The sequence below is a fragment of the Lactuca serriola genome, chromosome 2, assembly GCF_051521515.1.
Source record: "Lactuca serriola cultivar US96UC23 chromosome 2, Lser_US96UC23_V15, whole genome shotgun sequence".
Lineage (NCBI taxonomy): Eukaryota > Viridiplantae > Streptophyta > Magnoliopsida > Asterales > Asteraceae > Lactuca > Lactuca serriola.
In genome coordinates, this window is record NC_136409.1 from 238918662 (window position 1) to 238940019 (window position 21358).

At 36.3% G+C, this 21358-nt stretch overlaps 2 protein-coding genes and 1 long non-coding RNA gene across 3 annotated transcripts; 1 reads left to right on the forward strand and 2 right to left on the reverse strand.

Annotated features, from left to right (window-relative positions):
* Nucleotides 1-1797: 1797 nt before the first annotated feature.
* On the reverse strand, nt 1798-2490 carry LOC145090209 (FAS1 domain-containing protein SELMODRAFT_448915-like). Its single transcript, XM_079028533.1, has one exon. The coding sequence runs from the start codon at nt 2488-2490 to the stop codon at nt 1798-1800; it is 693 nt and encodes a 230-aa protein (XP_078884659.1).
* Nucleotides 2491-4447: 1957 nt separating this feature from the next.
* LOC145090210 (uncharacterized) lies at nt 4448-6681 on the forward strand. Its single transcript, XM_079028534.1, has 4 exons — nt 4448-5086; nt 5157-5458; nt 5705-6228; nt 6296-6681. Exons 1-4 carry the CDS (start codon nt 4448-4450, stop codon nt 6679-6681), a joined length of 1851 nt encoding a protein of 616 aa, XP_078884660.1.
* Nucleotides 6682-7420: 739 nt separating this feature from the next.
* On the reverse strand, nt 7421-8142 carry LOC145090891 (uncharacterized). The gene is made up of 2 exons (XR_013701815.1): nt 7889-8142; nt 7421-7821 (listed from the first exon to the last, which is right to left on the reverse strand). It is a non-coding gene; the product is annotated as an uncharacterized LOC145090891 (long non-coding RNA).
* Between the last annotated feature and the right edge of the window lie 13216 nt (nt 8143-21358).

The following is a 21358-nucleotide window of genomic DNA, read 5'->3' on the forward strand; positions in this document are numbered from 1 at the left end:
TGGCATTGGGCTAGGTAGGGCCGAAAGCCTATATATTCTAGCAAAAATGATAATCATAAATTGTTTATTTTCTATGCCACTTGGGCTGAACTCTTATTGATGTATATCATATTGAAATTGTTGTATCTCATTGATTGTAAATCTTTGAATCAAATTATTGGTTGATATGGAAAGCCTGTCATATGATACACATTTGCATTTGTTGTTCTTTGTCCCTCTTTGCTCCTATATATATATATATATATATATATATATATATATATATATATATATATATATTATATATGACATCGTGTTATACTGTAAGTGTTGTTGAACACACTAAGCGTCACCCGCTTATCCCTCTCAATGTTTAACTATTGTAGGTGATAAACATCCAAAATAGTAATATATTGCAAGAAGATGTAGAATAGTTAATATTATCACTTTTGTACTTAGTGTATAAATTCCTGGGAAGTTATGTAATATATAAATTTTTTTGTAAAAATCTTAATAGTTGGTTTGTATCCAGACTTTTGTAAATTATATTATGAATATGCACGTAAAATGTTTGGAGTAATAATATTGTAAAATTTAAAGAAGGGGTTCTCACAATTGCATATTTTTTGGGCTATGAAATGCATCCAACAAAGACTACAATAATTAATAAACTAACAAGAACTTCATCATTTTAATGTTTATAAGAAATTTCAAATTGTATATCTAATGTTATATAACTTAGCATATCCGTCTCATCAACTTATTTTCCGCCCCCCCCCCCCCCCCCCCCCCTTTTTTTCCGGTAACACACATTTATCGGTTTCTTTGCTGACATGGACGCTTAGTCATTAATTTAGATGATGTGATGGAATCAAGTTTTACGGTAAACAGAACATTATATAACTCATCATATCCATCTCACACGTTTATTTAATACCGATAAATATGTGTTACTCTGAGAAAAGGGAGAAATCATCATTGTTACCAGTAACTCATGTTTTTTGTAAATAAATTTTAGTTTGAGACTTATTCGTAAATTAAGATAAAATAATGATATTTTAATGGAGATTTCTCCAACACATTTAAATCGTAATTTTTACCGGTTGTTCATATTTTTTCATAAAACAAAATTTAGTTTGTGGCTTATTCGTAAATTATGATAAAATAATAGGACTGTAATTGAGATTTCTCTATAAATAATAAGTGACAAGTATTTTGTGATCATTGATGCTTTTTATTTTGTAATTCATTGACCGAAATTATGTCGTCACAATGTGTGGATTTGAAAAACGAATAATACTTAACGGCCATAATTTTTGGTCAGTTAATCTCCGATGCAGTAGCAACTAGTTTTGGTTATTAAGCCTCAAAAAAGTAACCACTATTGATAGTCATTAATATTTGTCATGAAATTAAATAGTAATAATAAATTTTTTCTATGATTTAGTGACCGCTTAGTAACAACCATCGTAGATTTTATCACTAAATTTGCATTACTACCAAAATTCGATGACGACATAATATACGGTGACTAATGATGTTGTTAGTGACCATATTTTTGGATGTCACTAAATATTGGTCACTAGCAAATACTTTTCTTGTAATGACGATGTTATATGTAGGCTATTTGGCGAAAAGGGTAGGGATTAAGTTAGGAACGGTGTGGCGGCCTTAAAGCAAAGAATAAAACCAGATCAACTTATGACTCAGTTGATTTATATTTGATAAACATTACAAATTTATGGGGGTCAGATACATGTATATCGTAAGGTTGTGTAAACTGCAACAATCAGAAGAATCAAAAATTCATGAGCTAAATCAAACACACGGCTTTACTATAAATAATACCCATATAAACGCGATACATGTCAATGCTAACTCTATATGTGGTCTTCGACCACCTGAGGTTTCATAAGCGTCAGCATGAGGTGGAGTTGATGTAGGAGCTTGACTAACAGGTGCCAACAATGGGGCAGTAGCTGGAATTGGAGAGCCAACTCTAGGGCATGTGATTTCAGGTTTCTTAATGTCGATACTAAGCACATCATCAATTCCATGGCACCGCACCGAGTACCCATGTGTGCATATATTAGGACTAATGATTCTAACATTCCCAAGAAACAAACCCCGTCTGCCACTATTAGAGACCTTAAGCATCAAGTCGGGGTTTGATGTAGGTAGTGTGCTGTTTGTGGGCAAATGAATAAGGTGATCGAAAAGCAAAGGGGAGGGAATCGAATGGTTGAGCAAGAGATCTACGACACTGTTTTGTGGTATCTTTGTTCTGGAGAGCGATCTATCACTTGGCATCAAGAAAGTAATATTTCCTTGGAACAGACTAGGAGGAACCATGTTTATAAGCATGACAAAGGTGAAGTAATTTGCTCTTTCCATCTCTTGGATAGCCACAACGATGTCATTGTTTACTGAAGGACTGGCAAACACTGATGAGATGATGAGTGAGAAAGCCATGATAAGAGTCGAGAGACAAAGTTTCACGTAAGTATCCATGGCTACGTGGTATTTGCTGCTAATTCTTGAAATAATTGGTGTTTGATGTTGCTAAGGTTAATTAGCTTGAACATGCATTCTTGATGGGTTAACTACCATTTAATTTCCATGCTTCTTGCATGGCTTCAAGAATCCTTTAAATTTGCAGGAATTTAAACCTACTTATCTCATGTTCTTATAATATCCGTGGTTGACTGGCTTTTTTTTTAGCAAGGCATAGCTAAAGGTTGTGTTATGATTTTAGCCCACCATATTTTCAGGATTAAGTATGTTTTCGAGTTCTCGGCATAAATCATATAGATGGTAGATGGAATCAACAACGTGAACAAAAATTGGAGCATATAAGGACATCCATAAACTCTATAAATTTTAATCTGTTACCTCATCGGCATTCTATTTTTCATAAAACCTTACCGTAAATTTACCGTTTATTCCTACAATATGCTGTTTTACAAGCTCATAAAAAAATTAACAAGTTTGTTTTTCTCATTTAACACTTGAATAGCAATTGAAATGAAAAACTGAAGGATTGGATTATTTTTGTTTTTTGAGCAATTCGGTTTAATTAACCGAATAATAGTAACCTTCTTATTGGATTCACTTAAATTGATTTTTCCTTTATTTGGGTTAACCAGAGAATCTAAATATATAAGACACTATATTAACTAGTAAAAAAGTTTGTGCTACGCCACATGTTTGAATAAAGTGTGGTTATAATAAATAATAAAACCAATCATGTACGTAAGTAGATAGGAGCCTTAATATTCATCTGTTCACAATAATAATCCAACAATATACATAGTTCTTATTCAATAAAGGGAAAATGAACTTTAAGGATAAAAAATTATTCGTCTTGTATTCATTAGGTCCCTTATCTTTTTTTTGTCTTTATTATACCATTGAACTTATAATCCCTGCTCACCAAAGCCACCGCGACCGGTTATCACCCGTTTTACCGGTTACCACATTTAATTAGAAATGACATGTCTTATTACGTGGAATTAGAACACATTTAATTACCGTTTCTCTTTCACCCCTTTGTCCTTACAGTTAGGGTTCGTTTTAATTGAGGGAAGAAAAAGTTCAATCGAAACATACGGTTAGGAAATTGAAGAGAACTGGTGAATGCGAGTGTTATAGTGAAGAAGATGGCCTCCGATTCCAAACAAAGTAAGTATTTAACAGTTTATATACATTATAATGGTTTATTCGTACCAAAACCATTAGTGTACTTGAACGTTGTTGTTATTTCAATCTGTGATGTCGATTTTGGTGCAATGGATTTCAAAGACTTTAACTTGTTCATTGCAAAGTTGATTGAAGGCAGTTGTGATAATGTATATTATTGCACTAGAAATGAACCGTTGGCAGAGGGTATTAGGAGAATTAGGAATGATGCTGACTACTTTGAGTTTATTGAAACGGGTTATAGTGATGAAGCCGGTCTAAGAATGAATGTGTATATAGACCATGAAAATGAACCTGTACTTGATTGGGCTAATATGGAAGTAATGGAAGATGATGAAGGGCATTATTCTGAGGAAGACCTGGATGATGATAAAGATTCACAACTTTCTGATGATATTCCATATGAGCATGAAGCAGATGATTACATTCCTTCTCTTGACAAGACTATTGGTGATGAATTCTTACATCGGGTGTCAGGTATGTGTAAGGATATAAATGATGAGGCTGAAACTGATGAGGTTGAAACCAAGAATGGAGATGACAAACCAGTGTACCCTGTCCATAATGAGAACCAGAAATGGGACAAAATGGTGCCAATTCTAGGTATGAGATTCTCTAACCCTATGGAATTGAAAAATTGTTTGACTAACTATGCAGTGAAGAATGGGTACAACCTTTATTTTGAGAAAAATGATAGTCAGAGGTTATTAGTGAGATGTTGTAAAGAGAACAAGAACCCCTCCTGCCTTTTAGACTATGGGCTTCCTGGATGAGCAGTGAAAGGTCTTTCCAGATTAAGTCATTAGTTGATGAACATAACTGTTCAAGAGTCTTCAAACTTGGTTCCATTGTAACATATAAATGGATTGGAAAGCATTTTAAGAATCAACTTGTGAAGAACCCTAAAATGAGCATAAGGAAAATGAAGGCCAAAGTGAGTACAAAGTTTAACTTGATTGTTAGTGTCACTCAATGTAGAAATGCTAGGAGATATGCTTTGGATGAGATAGAGGGTAGTTTGATAGAACATTATGGTAAAGTATGGAGTTATGGAGAAGAAATAATGAGGACAAATCCTGGTTCAACAGTAAAGATAGATGTGAATGTCATGCCTGATTCCACAACCTACTTTTCTAAAATGTATGTTTGTTTTAAGGGTGTGAAGGATGGTTGGATTGCAGCATGTAGGAGGGTAATAGGGGTAGATGGTTGTTTTTTAAAGGGTATATGTAGAGGCCAACTGTTAGCAACTATGGGTAGGGATGCAAACAACCACATCTTCCCTATTGCATGGGCTGTGGTGGAAGTTGAAAATAAGGAAACATGGAAGTGGTTTCTTGACCTCCTTCTGGATGACATTGAAATGGGAATTGGTCATGGATTGACCCTCATATCAGACCAACACAAGGTATATTTCTGTTTTGTTTTGTTTAAGTTGAATGTTTTTGTTATGTCATCTATTTCATGCTTTCTTTCAGGGATTAATAGAGGCTGTCAAAGAAAGGGTTCCAGCAGCAGAGCATAGACAATGTGCTAGGCACATCTATGCTAACTTCAAGAAAAGATTCAAAGGTGAACAATATAGGAAGTTGTTTTGGGCAGCAGCTGCTAGTACTACTCAACCTAAATTTGAGGCAGAAATGAATTCCATAAAAAAATTGACCCTTTGGCTTATGAACACCTCATGGAAAGGGACCCTAAAAGTTGGTGCAGGGCATTCTTTGAAGTGGACAGGGCTTGTGATGCTTATGAGAATGGCATATCAGAAAGTTTCAACTCTGTTATTGATCTTGCTAGGAAAAGGCCACTCATCACCATGTTGGAAGAGATAAGGATTTATGCAATGGAGAGGATGTATAAAATGTTGCAAGAGGGACAAAGTTGGGGGAATTTAAAAATATGTCCATCTATAAGGTTGAAGATATCAAAGCTAAAGAAATAGCAAAGGTATGATATAACTTCTATTTTATAAATATTATATGTCTCATCTATAAGATTAATAGAACTTCTTATTTTTTTTGGGCAGATTTTGGGGTGTTATACCATCTGGGATACAACAATATGAAGTTAGGATTGGAAATGATGGATATGCTGTGGACCTTAACAACAACACATGTGGATGTAGATCTTGGCAAGTATCAGGTATCCCATGTGTGCATGCAGTGGCAGCCATTTCATACCTCAACAGGAATGCAGAGGATTATGTAGCAGCATGGTTCCATACAGCCATGTTCTTGACTTGTTACAACCATACCATTAACCCACTTAATGGTAGTTCCATGTGGCCTGAAGCTCCCTACATGAAGCCATTGCCTCCTCAAAAAAGAAGGTTACCAGGAAGGCCAACCCTTAAAAGGAAAAAAGATCAATCTGAGATGAAAAGCAAGGGGAAAACAAGGCATACTATCTCAAAAGCAGGTTCAGTTAATAGATGCACTATTTGTAGAGAAAGGGGCCACAATAGATCAACATGTCCTACTAGACCAGCAGATGTAGCATCCACTTCAAGGCCAAAAAACAAGAAACCTAAAAAATGTAAAAAAGAGAAAGGTATGCTATTAAAACAATATAATTTAAATGGAACATCCAACTCATTAACTACATATTTGTATAGCAGGTAAAGTGGAACCAGTTCAAGTGGATCCAGTTCAAGTACCATCTCCACAGGTTGATCCAGTTCAAGCAGATCCAGTGGATCCAATTCAAGTACCAGCTCCACATGTTGAACCAGTTCAAGAAGATCCAGTGGATCCACTTCAAGTACCAGCTCCACATGTTGAACCAGTTCAAGCAGATCCAATGGATCCAGTTGATGTACCAGCTCCACATGTTGAACCAGTTCAAGTAGATGATCCACATCCAGATGTTGATGTCCCTGCTCAACCAGTTGCAACTAGGCAGAGGATACGAAAATACTCAGAAAGAATTACCAAGATAGGGTTGAGGAGGAAGGTTTTGAAGAAAGAAGGAAGCACTGGACACAACCCAATGGTGTTGGAATGATTTTATTTGGAAAGACAAACTTTTAGTCTTGTAATTATGTAATTGGGAAAACTTTAAGAATCATGGCACATGGCACATCTTTTGACATATTAGGACAACTGTGGGCACAGCTTTTGTAATAGTGCACATGCTGATGGAATATTACAACTTTATCTTTTATCTATATGCTTTGGTGTACGGTTATTTGCATATAGATTGTTTAATCTTATATTATCTATCATAAATCAAGTAAATTTAGTATTAATACATTAAGCAATGTTTGATGTTGTTGTTGTTGTTAATCTGGACCATTTTACCCTTGGATCACATCAACACATTAACAATTGATTACTGCCAAATTTAATCTGGACCATTTTACCCTTGGATCACATCAAGACATTAACAATTGATTAATGCCAAGATTTAGTCTTAATACATTAAGAAATGTTTGATGTATCCAATGTGGTTAATCTGGACCATTTTACCCTTGGATCACATCAATACAATAACAATTGATTACTGCCAAATTTAATCTGGACCATTTTACGCTTGGATCACATCAAGACATTAACAATTGATTAATGCCAAGATTTAGTCTTAATACATTAAGAAATGTTTGATGTATCCAATGTGGTTAATCTGGACCATTTTACCCTTGGATTACATCAACACAATAACAATTGATTACTACCAAATTTAATCTGAACCATTTTACCCATGCATCATGTCCAATTCATTAACCTTTTAAACACATTAATACTTCTTGGAAAGCACTCAAAACATCAAACTATCATTAATCAAAAAGATTTAGTCATAATACATCAAACAAATTACAACATTAAGGATTACATTTAGTCTTTGAATACAGCTAAACTAAGGGTTAAATTAAGGGCTAAACTACTTCTTAAACACAAACAACAGAAACAACATAATCATCACAACTTTATGAGTAAATAGCTTCCATTTGAGTTTTTCAAACTCTTGTCTAACAACCAAATTTTCTTGTTCCATCTTCATCTTACATATGCTGATCTCGTTTTCCAATATAGAAACTTTGAGGGTTAAATTGCACGGTTCTTTTTTGTCCTTCCCATAATTGACTTCATTTTCAGGGGTTTCAGGCTCCAACCATTCCCAGAACTTGCATTTTGGTCCTTCATTCTTGAAAAAAGTAACAAATTGGTTAAAGAAAGAAGATTAAACGAAAAGTAAAAAACAATTGCTTTACCATGGAGTTAGGGCACAATCTGATTTTTTTTCCTGGATTGTCTTTAGTTCGTGAAGTTCGTACACGAGATGGTAATCCACAGTAACAAGGATTTTCAGGTTGAAATTCAGCATTTCGTTTGGAAGAAATAGAAGAAGAAGAAGAAGACATGTCGATCTAGGGCAAGAACGGGCAAGAACGATGCAGTACTGCAACTTTGCAATTAATAAGCCCAGTTTATGGCACATAATGCCACGTAATATCTACATAAGTAGTAACCTACAACAACCGGTATCAAGGGTTTTGGTGAGCAGGATTATTAAGTTCAGTGGTATAATAAAGACAAAAAAAAAGATAAGGGACCAAATGAGTACTTATAGAACACTTTATTACCCTCAAAGGTCATTTTCCCTTCAATAAAACACAAACTACAAAAAATGACCCTAGGACCTAGCTGAATCCTATACTAAATCTCCATACTTTTCCATCAACTACAACATAATAAAAAAAATAGTGATAATTGAATATTATTTTGGTTTTTTACCTTTACATGAGAAGTATTCAAGCCATTTTCACATAGGAATGAAATGAAGAAATCTTGAATCATGTTATTCCTATAACTGCAATGTTTAAATTATTGATTTACCCATCAATATTTGATTTAATTCTTGCATGTTTCATGATTGGAGGGATGCACCTAGTAAGTTAAATTACGACTGTTAAACCAACTAACAAACCCATTCCTACAAATACCCGTTCTTGAGCAATGTCAACACTCTCCGATAAATAGAGGACACAAAAAACACAGACATGCAGCTTCTATATCGGCGTAAGTGTTGTGTTCGGTTGGCTAATGAAGATGATCAAATACAAAAGAAAAAACTTTAATGATTAATGCATTGATATTGATATTATGCAATTATCAGAATTCTCGATCTAGGTTTTAGGGTATTTTACCTTGTCATACAACCGCTCGTATCTGGTGCAGTTGTACCCGGTCATTGGAATGTCAGTCACATGTTTTCATCAATCAACAAAATTGAGATTGATTACATCCAATCAAGCATTCAGATATACGAAATCATGGGTAACTTACCATAAAATCCTATTGAATCGAATTGAAGCGGTGGCGGCTCAAGCAAATGGAATACAATTGGTTAAAATGGTCATTTTACTCTTATTTAACCCTCAACTTTTCAAATAAACAAAAGGTAAAATGGTCATTATACTCTCATTATGTCCTTGGCTTTTATATGCATAAACAAATCAGAAAGATTCTAAAAGCATACCCAATGTATAGTTTTCAAATAAATAGAGGTGTAAAATAGTCATTTTACTCTCATTCAGTAGCCGTTTTTATATGTGGAACCATGACAACATCTTTTTCAAGAAGATTGAACTAGTAGTCTGTTTTTATATGTAGAACCATGACAACATCTTTTTCAAGAAGATTGAAACAGTACAACTTTTAATGGCTCCATCCCTATTTTTAATCTATATAACATAGTTGTTTTTTTCTTCAAATTATTTAATAAAAAATATATAAAATATATCGTATTGTTGTTAAATTAGTATGTATTTAATTCATTTTAATGTCAAAATTACATTTATAGTAGTTTCTATGTTTATTCTGAGAAAAAATGCACTAAAAAAGGTGTTTACCTTGGTTGAAAAAAAGAAGATGTAGTTATACTTCTAACGATGAGCATAGGGTACACCCACGAGTTGCAGACAAATTAAACAGTTCCATGATCAGGAACTTGTTCTAAGGTCAGAGTTTTGAGGTGAAACTGACTATGGTGCAGGTTCTTTATCACAAAAGCACCAAGAACTCCCATGGATTCTTCCCATTTAAATAAAAGAAGCTTCAGCGTCACTTTTGGAATCCAATCTTCAAGAATCGCCACTTTTCTGATCTCTCCATTTGATTCATTCCCTAAACGGTATCCACATTAAGAATATTAATATGAATATGAATATAGGTTATATAGGATTGTCGTAAAACATTGTGATAGAGATGAACTAACATGAGCCATCAAAATGATTCCCGCTGACGAGTTTGATCAAAATAATTCACGTTGATAAGTAATTGCGGATCTAGGAATTGAATGTGTTGGGGCATAAAATATTAAGACTTTTTTAAGTGAGGTCAAAATGATTCTAAATACTGATAAGAAAGTTAAATTGAAAAAAATCAAATGCTTACTATAATTGTCCTCTACGAGTTGTCATATCGTGGAAACGATCCATTACAACTTTATTTGTAACCTTTGCTAATTCTTCCTTTTCGACTGCAGAAATCAAAGAAACATTCAAAAAATTATCTTCGAAATGGATTGTTATTGTTTCACTAGAACTTCATAATTTTAAGGCTCTATTATGAAAACTATTAACCGCACCAATATTACGCAAAAGTCTTTCAAATCTGTTCAGACCTATCAAAGCACTAAATGAAAAATGTATCATTACAAACTTGTTTTTCCAATACAATCTCTAATAGGGATGAACATATGGACCGGGGAACCAGTACCGGAACCGAAACCGGCACCGGAACCGGAACCCGATGGAACCGGTCGGGCCGGGACCGGGACGTTATTTTTGTGGATTTTTGGAACCGGGAACCGGTAGGAACCGGAACCGGTAGAACCGATAAAAACCGGTAGAACCGGCAAAAACCGGAACCGTATGATGCTATTTTTCAAGGAGCGGTTCCAACATTTGAAGACACGACAAGAACCGGTAGAAACCGGGAACCGGTAGAACCGCCGGGCCGGTTCGGTTTTTGATTTTGGCCGAAGTCGGTTCCCCGGTCCGGTCTGGTTCGGGCCGGTTCCGGCCGGTTCGGTCCTTTTGCTCATCCCTAATCTCTAAATATATAACAACATAAACAATATGTTTTATTTGTCTTTATGTTATTCTCTAACCAATTATCATATTGATTAAATCATGACACATCTTGACAAAATGTTAATTATGACACGTCCAAACAAAATGTGTAAACTTTGTATCTAACTTTATTCTCAATAAACGTTTTAACGCATCCTACTAGGAATAAGTTAAAATAACATAACCATTAATTGAGTTGATAGTCTAGGTTAACCTTTGTAACTAATTCTGAATAAATGAAAAGGAATTATGTGAATATTATGTGAATTATGTGTTTTATGCTTAATTATTAGGGCTTAATTAATTAAGAATAAAAATAAGCGTCAAAATTAAAGTGTGAGATAAGCCCGATATCTTTACATAAAGTTGTAGTGGTCGAAACAAGGATTTCAGGGATATAAAGAATACCAAAATCCGAGTTATAACGAAGAAGTTATGACCTGTCGAAGTTTCACGACAAAACCGGCACGGTGCTGAATGTCGTAAAAAGTGAGTTTTTGATAAACTACTTTTTATCCTTAGTGATCTAAACGAAAGTTGTAGTATTCGTTAAACCGAGAAGTTCGATAAAAAGAACGTCCAAATCTGACTTCGTATGAGAAAGTTATGATTTTTCGAAGTTTCAGCTTAACAGTAGACAGCTAAAAACTCGAATTTTAGATCGAGCGATTTTTAGCCGACACAACCTAAACGAGAATTGAAGGTCTCGTCATTAGGAGCACAACGGTAAAAAGTCTGACGAAAACGGACGTCGGATGAAGAAGTTATGAATTTTTAACGGATTTCCTGTCCCAGTCTGTTAAAAATAATAATATAAAATTTAAAGTCAAAATTAGCCAATGAAGTTTAAACGGAAGTTGTAGAGCATAATTTTAGCTACGCGTGCATATAAAGAACGTCAAAAACGGAGCTCGTATGCGAAAGTTATGAATTTTAGAAGTTTTGGCGCGAAAATCGAGAAAATTCGCATAGTCACGAGTTGCGACGTCACCCTCGCTGAAAAAGTGCCACGTGTCCTACTGAGTCACCAAGCTGCTGAGTCACCGAAGCTGCTGAGTCATGCGAAGCCACGTGTCGGATTCTGATTTGACCAAAGGGAAGTCCAATCCGAGGCTAGCATATGGACCGAACCTCGCACCCTAGCTCCGAGCCTCACATGTGTGATACGACTCCGCGGTCCAATCAGCGAGTGCCACCGAGACCTTCGCACATGCTGACCACCTGCACATCGGACACACGCCTCGGTCCACTTAGAAGCTACCAGCGAGCCCTCGCAGGTGCGACCCATGTGCGAGCCATGCGCAGCCACGTGCGAGCCACCTCCTCTGCGAGCTTCGGATCTGCGACGCGTGTCTTCCCTCCTGAGCATCCGATCAGAAGCCTCGCCCCTATAAATAGAAGGGTGCGAGACCTCCCGGGTAACTTTGAAAATTTGTCAATTTTAACCCCTAAACCCATATTTTCTTCATCTTAACATCCCGCAAAGCCCCGGTATCGATTGTAAAGCCCGGAATACTCCACGAAGCGCCCGAGAAGCCCGAAAATTTTATTTTTTCGGTTTCGAAGCCCGACTTTTGCAAAGCCCGGTTTCTCAATAAAACTCCCGGTTTTATTAGAAACGATCGTTTTAGGAAACGAATTGTTGCCCGATTATTATCAAATTATGTGAGTGTATAGTCACTTTCATTTTACACATAGATATGAAGTATTTACCTTATAATACGTGCTATGTGTAAATATATTAATTGTTTATTTGAGGTGACTGTTGAGTTGACGTTTTATACAAGTTTTAAACTGTATAAGTATTTTTATCTACAAATATGTTGGGTAGAACATGGGTAGATAGTGATATGTGATAAAATAAAATTGAGGAGAGGCCTCGATGTGTTTTGAGATCCAGTCATCTAGCGGAGTTTGGATGACGACCACAGACTTTCTAGATAGTCCAATGAGAAACATTAGCAGGTCTGCAACCTGTAGGTGTTAATGAACTGAGAGTGTTCATTCGCTGTACTCCATCCCCCTCATGGTTGCCTTTAGGACATGTATGGCTGGGGAAACCCCTTAGCAGTAGTGTCCATCCCGATGATATTCTTTAGGCTAGGTCCCTTGTGATAAGTGTTTAGGGACATAAAGTAAGGATAACGGGAACGGGTAATCAGGGTTATTGTTGATTGATGAACTTAGTAAGTTTATTATTATTGTGGGTTGAAAACCCTATATGCTCACCAGGCTCCCAAGCCTGACCCACTCAGCTTTTTATGTTACAGGAAGTGGACCCCGAGCATAGTCGGAGGATGACGAGAGATTTTTGGATTATAGGCCAGTAGTTGTACATAACTGTTAAAAGGCTTATAATGTCATGTTTATGCTTTTGATCTGTATCGGAACATGACATCCCGAGGTTTTGATATATATGGAAAATATATACCTTCTTAATTAAGGATTTTGATAAACTTTTATCATATGTGTCACACCCCCGAACCAGACGGCGGAAACGTCCGAGGGCTATTGTGACTCAATTGAATACCATCACAATGATTATACATGAATCATAACATCATTCATCACCATGCATTGAAATATTACAACCGATATTGTTTACATTCAGTACATTGTTTCAAAACATTACATTTCCAAAACATAAACCGTTCGATACTAATTAAACAAACATCATGACATCACTGGGTACACTTTTCTTCGATTTACCTGTTACCTGAGAATACAAGTATTTTGGAATAACGTCAACATATGAAATGTTGGTGAGTTCATAAGTAAGGTTTGAAAAGAAATGATTTGTATAATTTTGAAAACCACAGAAAATCCGATATTTTCTAAAAAAATGTTGTATATAAGAAAAAGTGTGAAGATCCATAAGTATGCTTGTTGATTATTGTAAACGTGAATAATTGTTAGACTTTGTATACATCACGTAGTTAAGAGTGTTGAATTCCCCAGGGAAACCCGATGTTTACCCAATACATCAAATTACGTGGCTTATTTGGTGTTATTCCGATACGATGTTGTTTTCGATAATTCCAGGTGACATTGGATTAATTATGGGTTGTGAGTCGTTATAATCATGCATTAATGAAAATGACTAGTTTATAACTATCAAATACAAACGATCCCTTAGCGTCGTCCGTACTACTCACTTAATCCAACCACCCTGACTTCTCATAGCCCTACAACCGAGGAGAAAAGAGGGTACGAAGCCCCCGTTATTTCCATAAGTCGTTCAAGGCTATCGTGAATGCGAAAGGCACTTGGCCCGACTCGCATTTGACTTCTCGACTTTGCTAGCAGTACCAAAGGACCCTTGGGGCCCAACAGCACAATAAAGCTATTGAAAGTCCTTTTACACGGAATTAGGTCATAGAAGGCCCAATAACATGTAAGCATGTTCCCTTCGGGCCTAAAGATCATGTCATTGGGCTAGCTAGGCCCAACAAGCACGATTTGAAACTTTTGAGCCCAAAGATTGAATATTGACTTCTCGTAAAATTTCCGCGTGTGTATTGAAGTACCATTGTTTATTGATTTTGGATTCGTTATTGATTCGAGACCGAATCCATTCGTTTGGTAACGATATTGGTGTTGAAAGTGTATTTATTATTACGTTTCGCCGGTAGACGTAGTACTCGTATTTTTATCGTAAGGGATTTGTTGTTTTAAGAATTAGAGTTTATCTTTTTACGCCCCTTCTTGGATAAAATTTACACTTTTAACCCTTTGTATATAAAAGAATTTCCATTTTTGTCCTTAAACCATTTTTCTTGACATTCTAGTATCAAAACTTGTTGGAAAGACATTTTTAGCACAAATTTACTTGATAAACAGCTTAAGTCCTTCAAAAATGAAATTTTCTTGGTTGAAACCTCCATTTTCGCAACTTTTAGAATTTTGGCCCAAGATGGAAATTTTTTGCATCTTTGGTCCCTTTTTAATTTGAAAAGCATTTTTGGCCCTTGAAATAGATTTAGTATACTAGAAATCCCCTGTTTTACAGAAATGTGCAGTTTCAGCCCCTCCAATTCAAAAATCTCGCAATTTAGGGCTTTATTGGGCCGAAAATCCCATTTTAGCCCATTATGTTCAAAATTCACATTTTTAACCCTTAAAAGTGTTGATATTCAGAAAATATATATTAGAAACTGTTTAGACTCATTTCAACCTTCAGAATTTATATTTTGTCGTTTTGGGCCCCTTAGTTTTGTATTTTTGACATTTTGAGCCCAAAAATGGGTTTTAAGCCCAAAAATGTTCATATTAACCAACTAAATTCTTTTTCTAGACTTGATTAGTGTGAAATGGTATAAGTTATACTTATTTCATTCTTCATATTGTAGATCTCGGTTTTTAGGTTCTTTTGGCTAATATAAACATCACAATCACATAAGATCATACATATAAGCATAAAAATCACACAAGGCATACATTTACTCATAGATCTACACATTTGCTTGTATTCTCCCCCACAAAAACTTATAAAAACCGAAAAAGAGGGGGTATGAAGCTCACCTTTGGGTGTGGTTTCGGTTTTTGAAGAAAATGAGAAGAAATTCGGCCTTAGTATCCTCACTTGGAAGATCTCGAACTTAGAGGGTTTCTAAGAGAGTGATCATGATTTTTACATGGGTTAGAAGGAGATTTTTGATAAAACAAGAACCTATAACATAGATCCAAACATAATCTTACCTTAGATGAAGAATTTGTGTAAGAATCCCCTTGAATCCTTCTTAGATCTCGAAATATGGATGAGTTAAGAGAGAGTTTTCTTGAGAGAAGGGAGAGTGAAATGTGTGGGTGTGTGTGTGCTTGGACTCGGCCGAGAGCAAGAGAGAGAGGGAGAAAAAGAGTTAGCTAGCTTGGAAGTATGGGAGTGCATGGATGTTTGAGTCTTCTTGCATGGAAGTCCCTTGAACAATTGTGAGGTGGCACACACAAAGTCAACCCCTCACTCTTTTGGGCTTGGGCCGAGAATGGGGAGGGTGAGAGGAGGTTTTTGGGCTTTTTGCCCTTAAGCCCATATTATAGCTAGGTTAGATAATTTTTGGCCCTAAAAAAAATAAATGTGATTTTTATGACCTATTAGGCTAAATTGGGTTAATTATGGTCCAAAATGGTTCATATAATTAATCTATTTCATTCTAGGCCCAATATGGCCCAAAATATTGAATTAAATGGAAGTGGGTCCAATTAGGGCCCATTTAAGAGTTCTAAACCCAAGATGTTCAAATTGGAAGCTTATTGGTCCAATGGGCCCAATTAAGGAAGTTCTAGTCCAAAATGGACTTAAACAAGAACTTCTAGGGTTTCCAATTGCTTAATGACTATTTGAATTGCTTGCATGAGATGTTTGATTGAAATTTTTGCTGTCATAGAGTATGCATCATACATGCTCTTATGTTTTTGATTCATACTTTGGTTTAAGTGTTGGTTACAAGGCACAAACATTTCTAATTGTGACAATTATGTTGTTTGGGGACCAATTCCGCAACATCTTTTAAAAAGATTTCTCTGATTTTATTTTAAAAAGCATAAATTAAATCGGTCTCTTCTGGCCGAGAAATTAGGGGATGTCACAGTTAGCACCCCTCACATTTTAGCAACCGAAACTTATCATCATTGATCAACATCTTGAGCTTTGGTGTTAGACTCCTGGACACCTCTAGTAATAACCTCCTGATCCATTTCATCCAGATAAGACATATCCCTAAGTCCCATCTCATCATTCAAAATATCAAAAGGATTTTTAGAGATAAAATCCTCTTGCTTGTCCTTCCCCGAAGTAGACCTAATGTTGTCAAAATTCGAACTAACTTTCAATTCCACATGTTTTTTAGGAACATACACTTTTTTGTTTTCAGTTGCCTTCTTTTGATCTTCACCTTTCTTTGAGTTGAAATTATCAATCACATTTCTAACTCTATCCCCCAATTTATCCTTGGGTAAAAATACCCCAGTACCATTCATTTTCCCATTTTTTACCCTCTTTTGACTGAAATGCCCCTGCTTCCTTCCCTTCTTTTTTAAGGTTTCCCACAACAAACTTTGAAAAACTTCCACTATTATTCCTGTTACCAGCTTCTTTATTACTTTGCACTTCTTTATTTTTCGAAAAATTTCCTCCATTGTTCCAGCTATCAGCCCCTTTACTGTTGCTTTCTTCTTTTTGGATCCATTTTTGATTTTCCTGCTTATCAACTTGCTTGCCTTTTTGCTTTTCTTGATTCCCAACATCTTTTATAATTTCTTCTTTCTTTTTATCATTAGCATCTTTATTAACAGGAATTGTATTTTCCTCCAAAGATTTTATCAAATCCACCTTGCCATTCTCACGGATAACCACACCAGGTCTAGCCTGCTGTCCTTTATTGTTTTTCTTTGTGACCAAAATAAACCCTTCATCATCTATTTGCTCTTTTTTGCCATTTCCTTCTGTTGTTTCAGCCTCATCAGCTTTATTTTCTGATTTCAAGCTATTTAGAATCCCACAATTACTATTCTTGTGCCCATAAATTTTACAATGGGTACAAACATCAGGCCTCCAAGCATATTCCACCCTGCATTTTGAATCAACTTTTTCACCTGTCCCAAAATCAATTGAAACAACACTTAACTCTTTTATCCATTCTGATTCTTCTATCATTTCCACAAGAAATCTCATAAATGCTGGTCTTCCCCAATGATCATTACACATCTTTTGAGTAATCTTATCCATAGCTATCGGTTTCCCAATTTCATTAGCAATCAATGTAATTCCCTTGTTGTTCCAATATTCCAAAGGTACATTAAAGACTTTAACCCACACAGGAACAGAATTAATTTGAGGTTTGCTCAAAACAAGACCAGGCCTCCACCTTTGAACAAACATAGGAACATTGTTAATAAGCCATGGACCTCCCTCAAGCACACTCATCATGCCTTCTTTAGAATCAAACTTGAAGAAAAAAAATCCTTCATCATTCACCATTATATCCTTCAATCCAAAAATCTTCCACATCTTAAAAGAAAAATGGTTCACAGTTGGAAACACAAGCTTTTTCCCCACAAAAACCCATAAAGAGTTGCATGATAAGGAGCTCCACCAAGCATAAGATCCGCATAAGGCAATTCAACTTTCCCACTAGGCTTCCCATCAACTTTCGACATCACTTTAATGTTAAGATCAACCGCAGTGCTTGTAGATTCAACCATACGAGCATAAGATTTCTTATTAAAATCACTGACCATCTTAGCTGCACGGGAAATGACTGGCTTCGAAAAATCCATATTTAGAAAAGTAACTCCCTATTCCTTCTTCACATTATCACCAATATCCTTTTCCAAATTCACACTCTCATTAATCAATTCTTTCATAACTTCATCATTACAATTAAGAGGATGATTAATTGAATCCTTATGTTTAGCATTAGAGATCAAAGAAGAGTCAGAATTCAAACCAGATCCTGTAATATCTTCCACATTACTATCAATCAGAGTTTCATTCATGAAAATTGTGACATCCCCATTTTCACGGTCAGAAAAGACCAATTTTGTTTATGCTTTATAAAAATCAGAGTACTTCATTTTATAAAAAGGTTGCGGAATTTGTTCCCAGAAAAACATGGTAAATACGTTATTAAAACATTTTCGAAGAAACGTATTTATTTCATTTTAAAACGTTTGGGATGTCATCGTCAATACAGAAACATAATCATAAACAGAGCTTACAATTATTTACACTAGTGATCTACATCTCTTTAAATCTCTCAGTGTCATGTGACTTCATATCAACACCTGTGATATAAATAAACTGAGTGGGTTAGGTTGGGAAACCTGGTGAGTACACAGGGTTTTCAACCCACAATAATATAATTATTATGTTCAAACAATCAAACAATTAACCCAATTACCCATCCCCATTATCTTCTTTATTCTTAAGGATCTATCCTAAGAATCTACCATTCCTCGTTCATACATTCCTAAGGATCATCCTAAGGAATCGACATGAAGTCCATTGTCACCGGGGTTTAGGCACTAAGTCTGCATAGTCGCCAGAATTTATACAATAGGCACTAAGTCTGCATAGTCGCCAGGGTTTTGGCACCAAGTCTGCATGATCACCAGGGTCTAGGCATCAAGTCTGCATGATCACCAAGGTTTAGAGTACACCGAGTGAACACATCGTTCACAACACCTACAGGTTGCGAGCCTGCTAGTGTTCCACTGGACTATCTAGAATAATTCGTGGTTGACATCCATACTCTGCTGAATGACGGGGACATTATTTGGGAAAAAGGCTTCTCACATCGTACACCTCTCACCCATACCTCATAGTCTATATCACCTCTCAACTCATCGTCCAACTCATATTTCATCTATTATATCTACCTATGTTTTACCCCAACATTTTCGTAGATATAAAATACATATATAGTTTAAATCATTTAAAACATGTATAAAATCTTTCACCGAGCATAGACAGCAAGCAAACAGACAATATGCACACATAGCACGTAGTAAATACTTCATATCTATGTGTAAGTTGAAGGGGACCATGCACTCACCTGAAAGGTGATGACTCAGCACTCGGACAACGCTTCGATACTCTCAAAACGATTTTCCTTCGATAAAACCTAGTACCAATACCACTAGGGTTTAGTCTAACGTTAACCGCGACAAATGAATAGTCTGACTATTATTATTATTATTATATAAGCATTAATAACACTCAATATAACTCATAATAATAGCCCAAATAATTATTTTAAGGACCTAATAACATTCCTATAATTATTTGAAAGCTATATTAAAAATTGCGTAAGCGTAGCACACTCACAGCGGATTTTATCGAAAACCGGAACTTTATTGGAGCAGCGTTTCGAAGCCGAAAAACTCCTTTTTCTCGGGACTCCGGGAGCCTCGGGGCTTCCCTAGGGTGCTAGGGGTTTTATCTAGGGCTTAGGGGTGTTTAGAGGTGCTAGAGAGAGAAAGTAGTGAGAGAAAGAAGTGAAAAATGGTGTGAGAAATGAAGAACCCTCGCTGCCTTTTTATAGGTGCGCGCCCTCGGTCGTACGCTGGGCGTACAGCAACACTACGCGGGGCGTAGTTCGGATAAGGGTGCCACCTCGGACCAGCTGTCTCGCATTCGTCGGAAGGATAAGGCCGAAGGGTACGCTGGGCGTACCGAACTCGGACGCGGGGCGTAGGGCGAAGCGACGTGTCCTTCATCCGAAGCGAGCCGTGATCAGCAAGCGACGGTTAGGATTGAGCCACGTCATCAGTCTCCCACAGATTTCGCAATTTCCACTCCCGACTTCTAAAAATCATAACTTTCGCATACGAGCTCCGTTTTCGACGTTCTTTATATCCACGCGAAGGTGGGAACGTACTCTACAACTTTCGTTTAGACTTTGTTGGCTAATTTTGGCTCGATTTTAAATTTTATATTATTAACGGGTCGGGACACGATTGGTTCGTTAAATCTTCATAACTTCTTCATCCGACATCCGTTTTTGCCCATCTTTTTCTCGTTACGCTACTCTCAACGAGATCTTCGATTCTCGTTTAGGTCGTGTCGGCTAAAAACTGTTCGATCTAATATTCGAATTTCGGGTTGTACATTACTAGTCTGAAACTTCGAAGAATCATAACTTCTTCATACGAAGTCAGATTTGGGCGTTCTTTTTATCGATGTTCTTAGTTTAACCTATTCTACGACTTTCATTTAGATCGCTAAGGCTAAATCTCACTCTATCGTAAATTCACTATTTACGCTTCCCGGTATCGTGTCGGTTCCATCGCGAAACTTCAACGGGTCATAACTTCTTCATTATAACTCGGATTTCGGCGTTCTTTATATGTACGAAAACCTTGTGACATATACTACAACTTGGTTCAAATTATTTATTCTAAATAATCTTTTTTTGTCGAAAAGTCGTTTTCGACCCTTATTGCCTCTAATTGACTAGCCTGGATTTGCGGGCGTTACAATTATCTCCCCCTTAGGATGATTACGTCCCGGAATCATCAACGAAACAGGGCTCAAATGGTGACTCCATATGTTATCTCTTCATCCTAATTCATAACTTCGATGTTTCTTTGAATGAGTATCTAACTCTTGGACTCCTTGACTACAGGCGGTGCTCGATCCTACATCCGCTCTCTATCTCACATTAGACTCTAAATTATGACCTTCAAGCCACAATGTCAATCCTCAGTTGATACGAACTTGAGATAAGTTCTTTTATTATTTTAGTGGACTGATGTGTCATATTCTAATGACCTCTCATCATATGTTGCGAAGCTTAGACTCAAGTCTCTTAGAGTCAAATTACAAAACAGACTATACCTTCCTTCATGTTCTAGATCACATCTTAAAATGGTAGTATTTCTAGCAACCGTCGTGATACCTCTACTGATTGCTTTGATTAATTCTTCTGGCTTAAGTCGGTGCTACGTCGAACTTGGTTCTTTGAATTATGCAACATACTTATCGTAGTCGGACTTAATTCGATATGACCACTCGGGTTGGAATATCAACAATCTTTTTAGTTATTACCGAAACAATGGTAACGACATACTTAAATGAAACGAAATCATTTACTAGTTTCTTGGTAA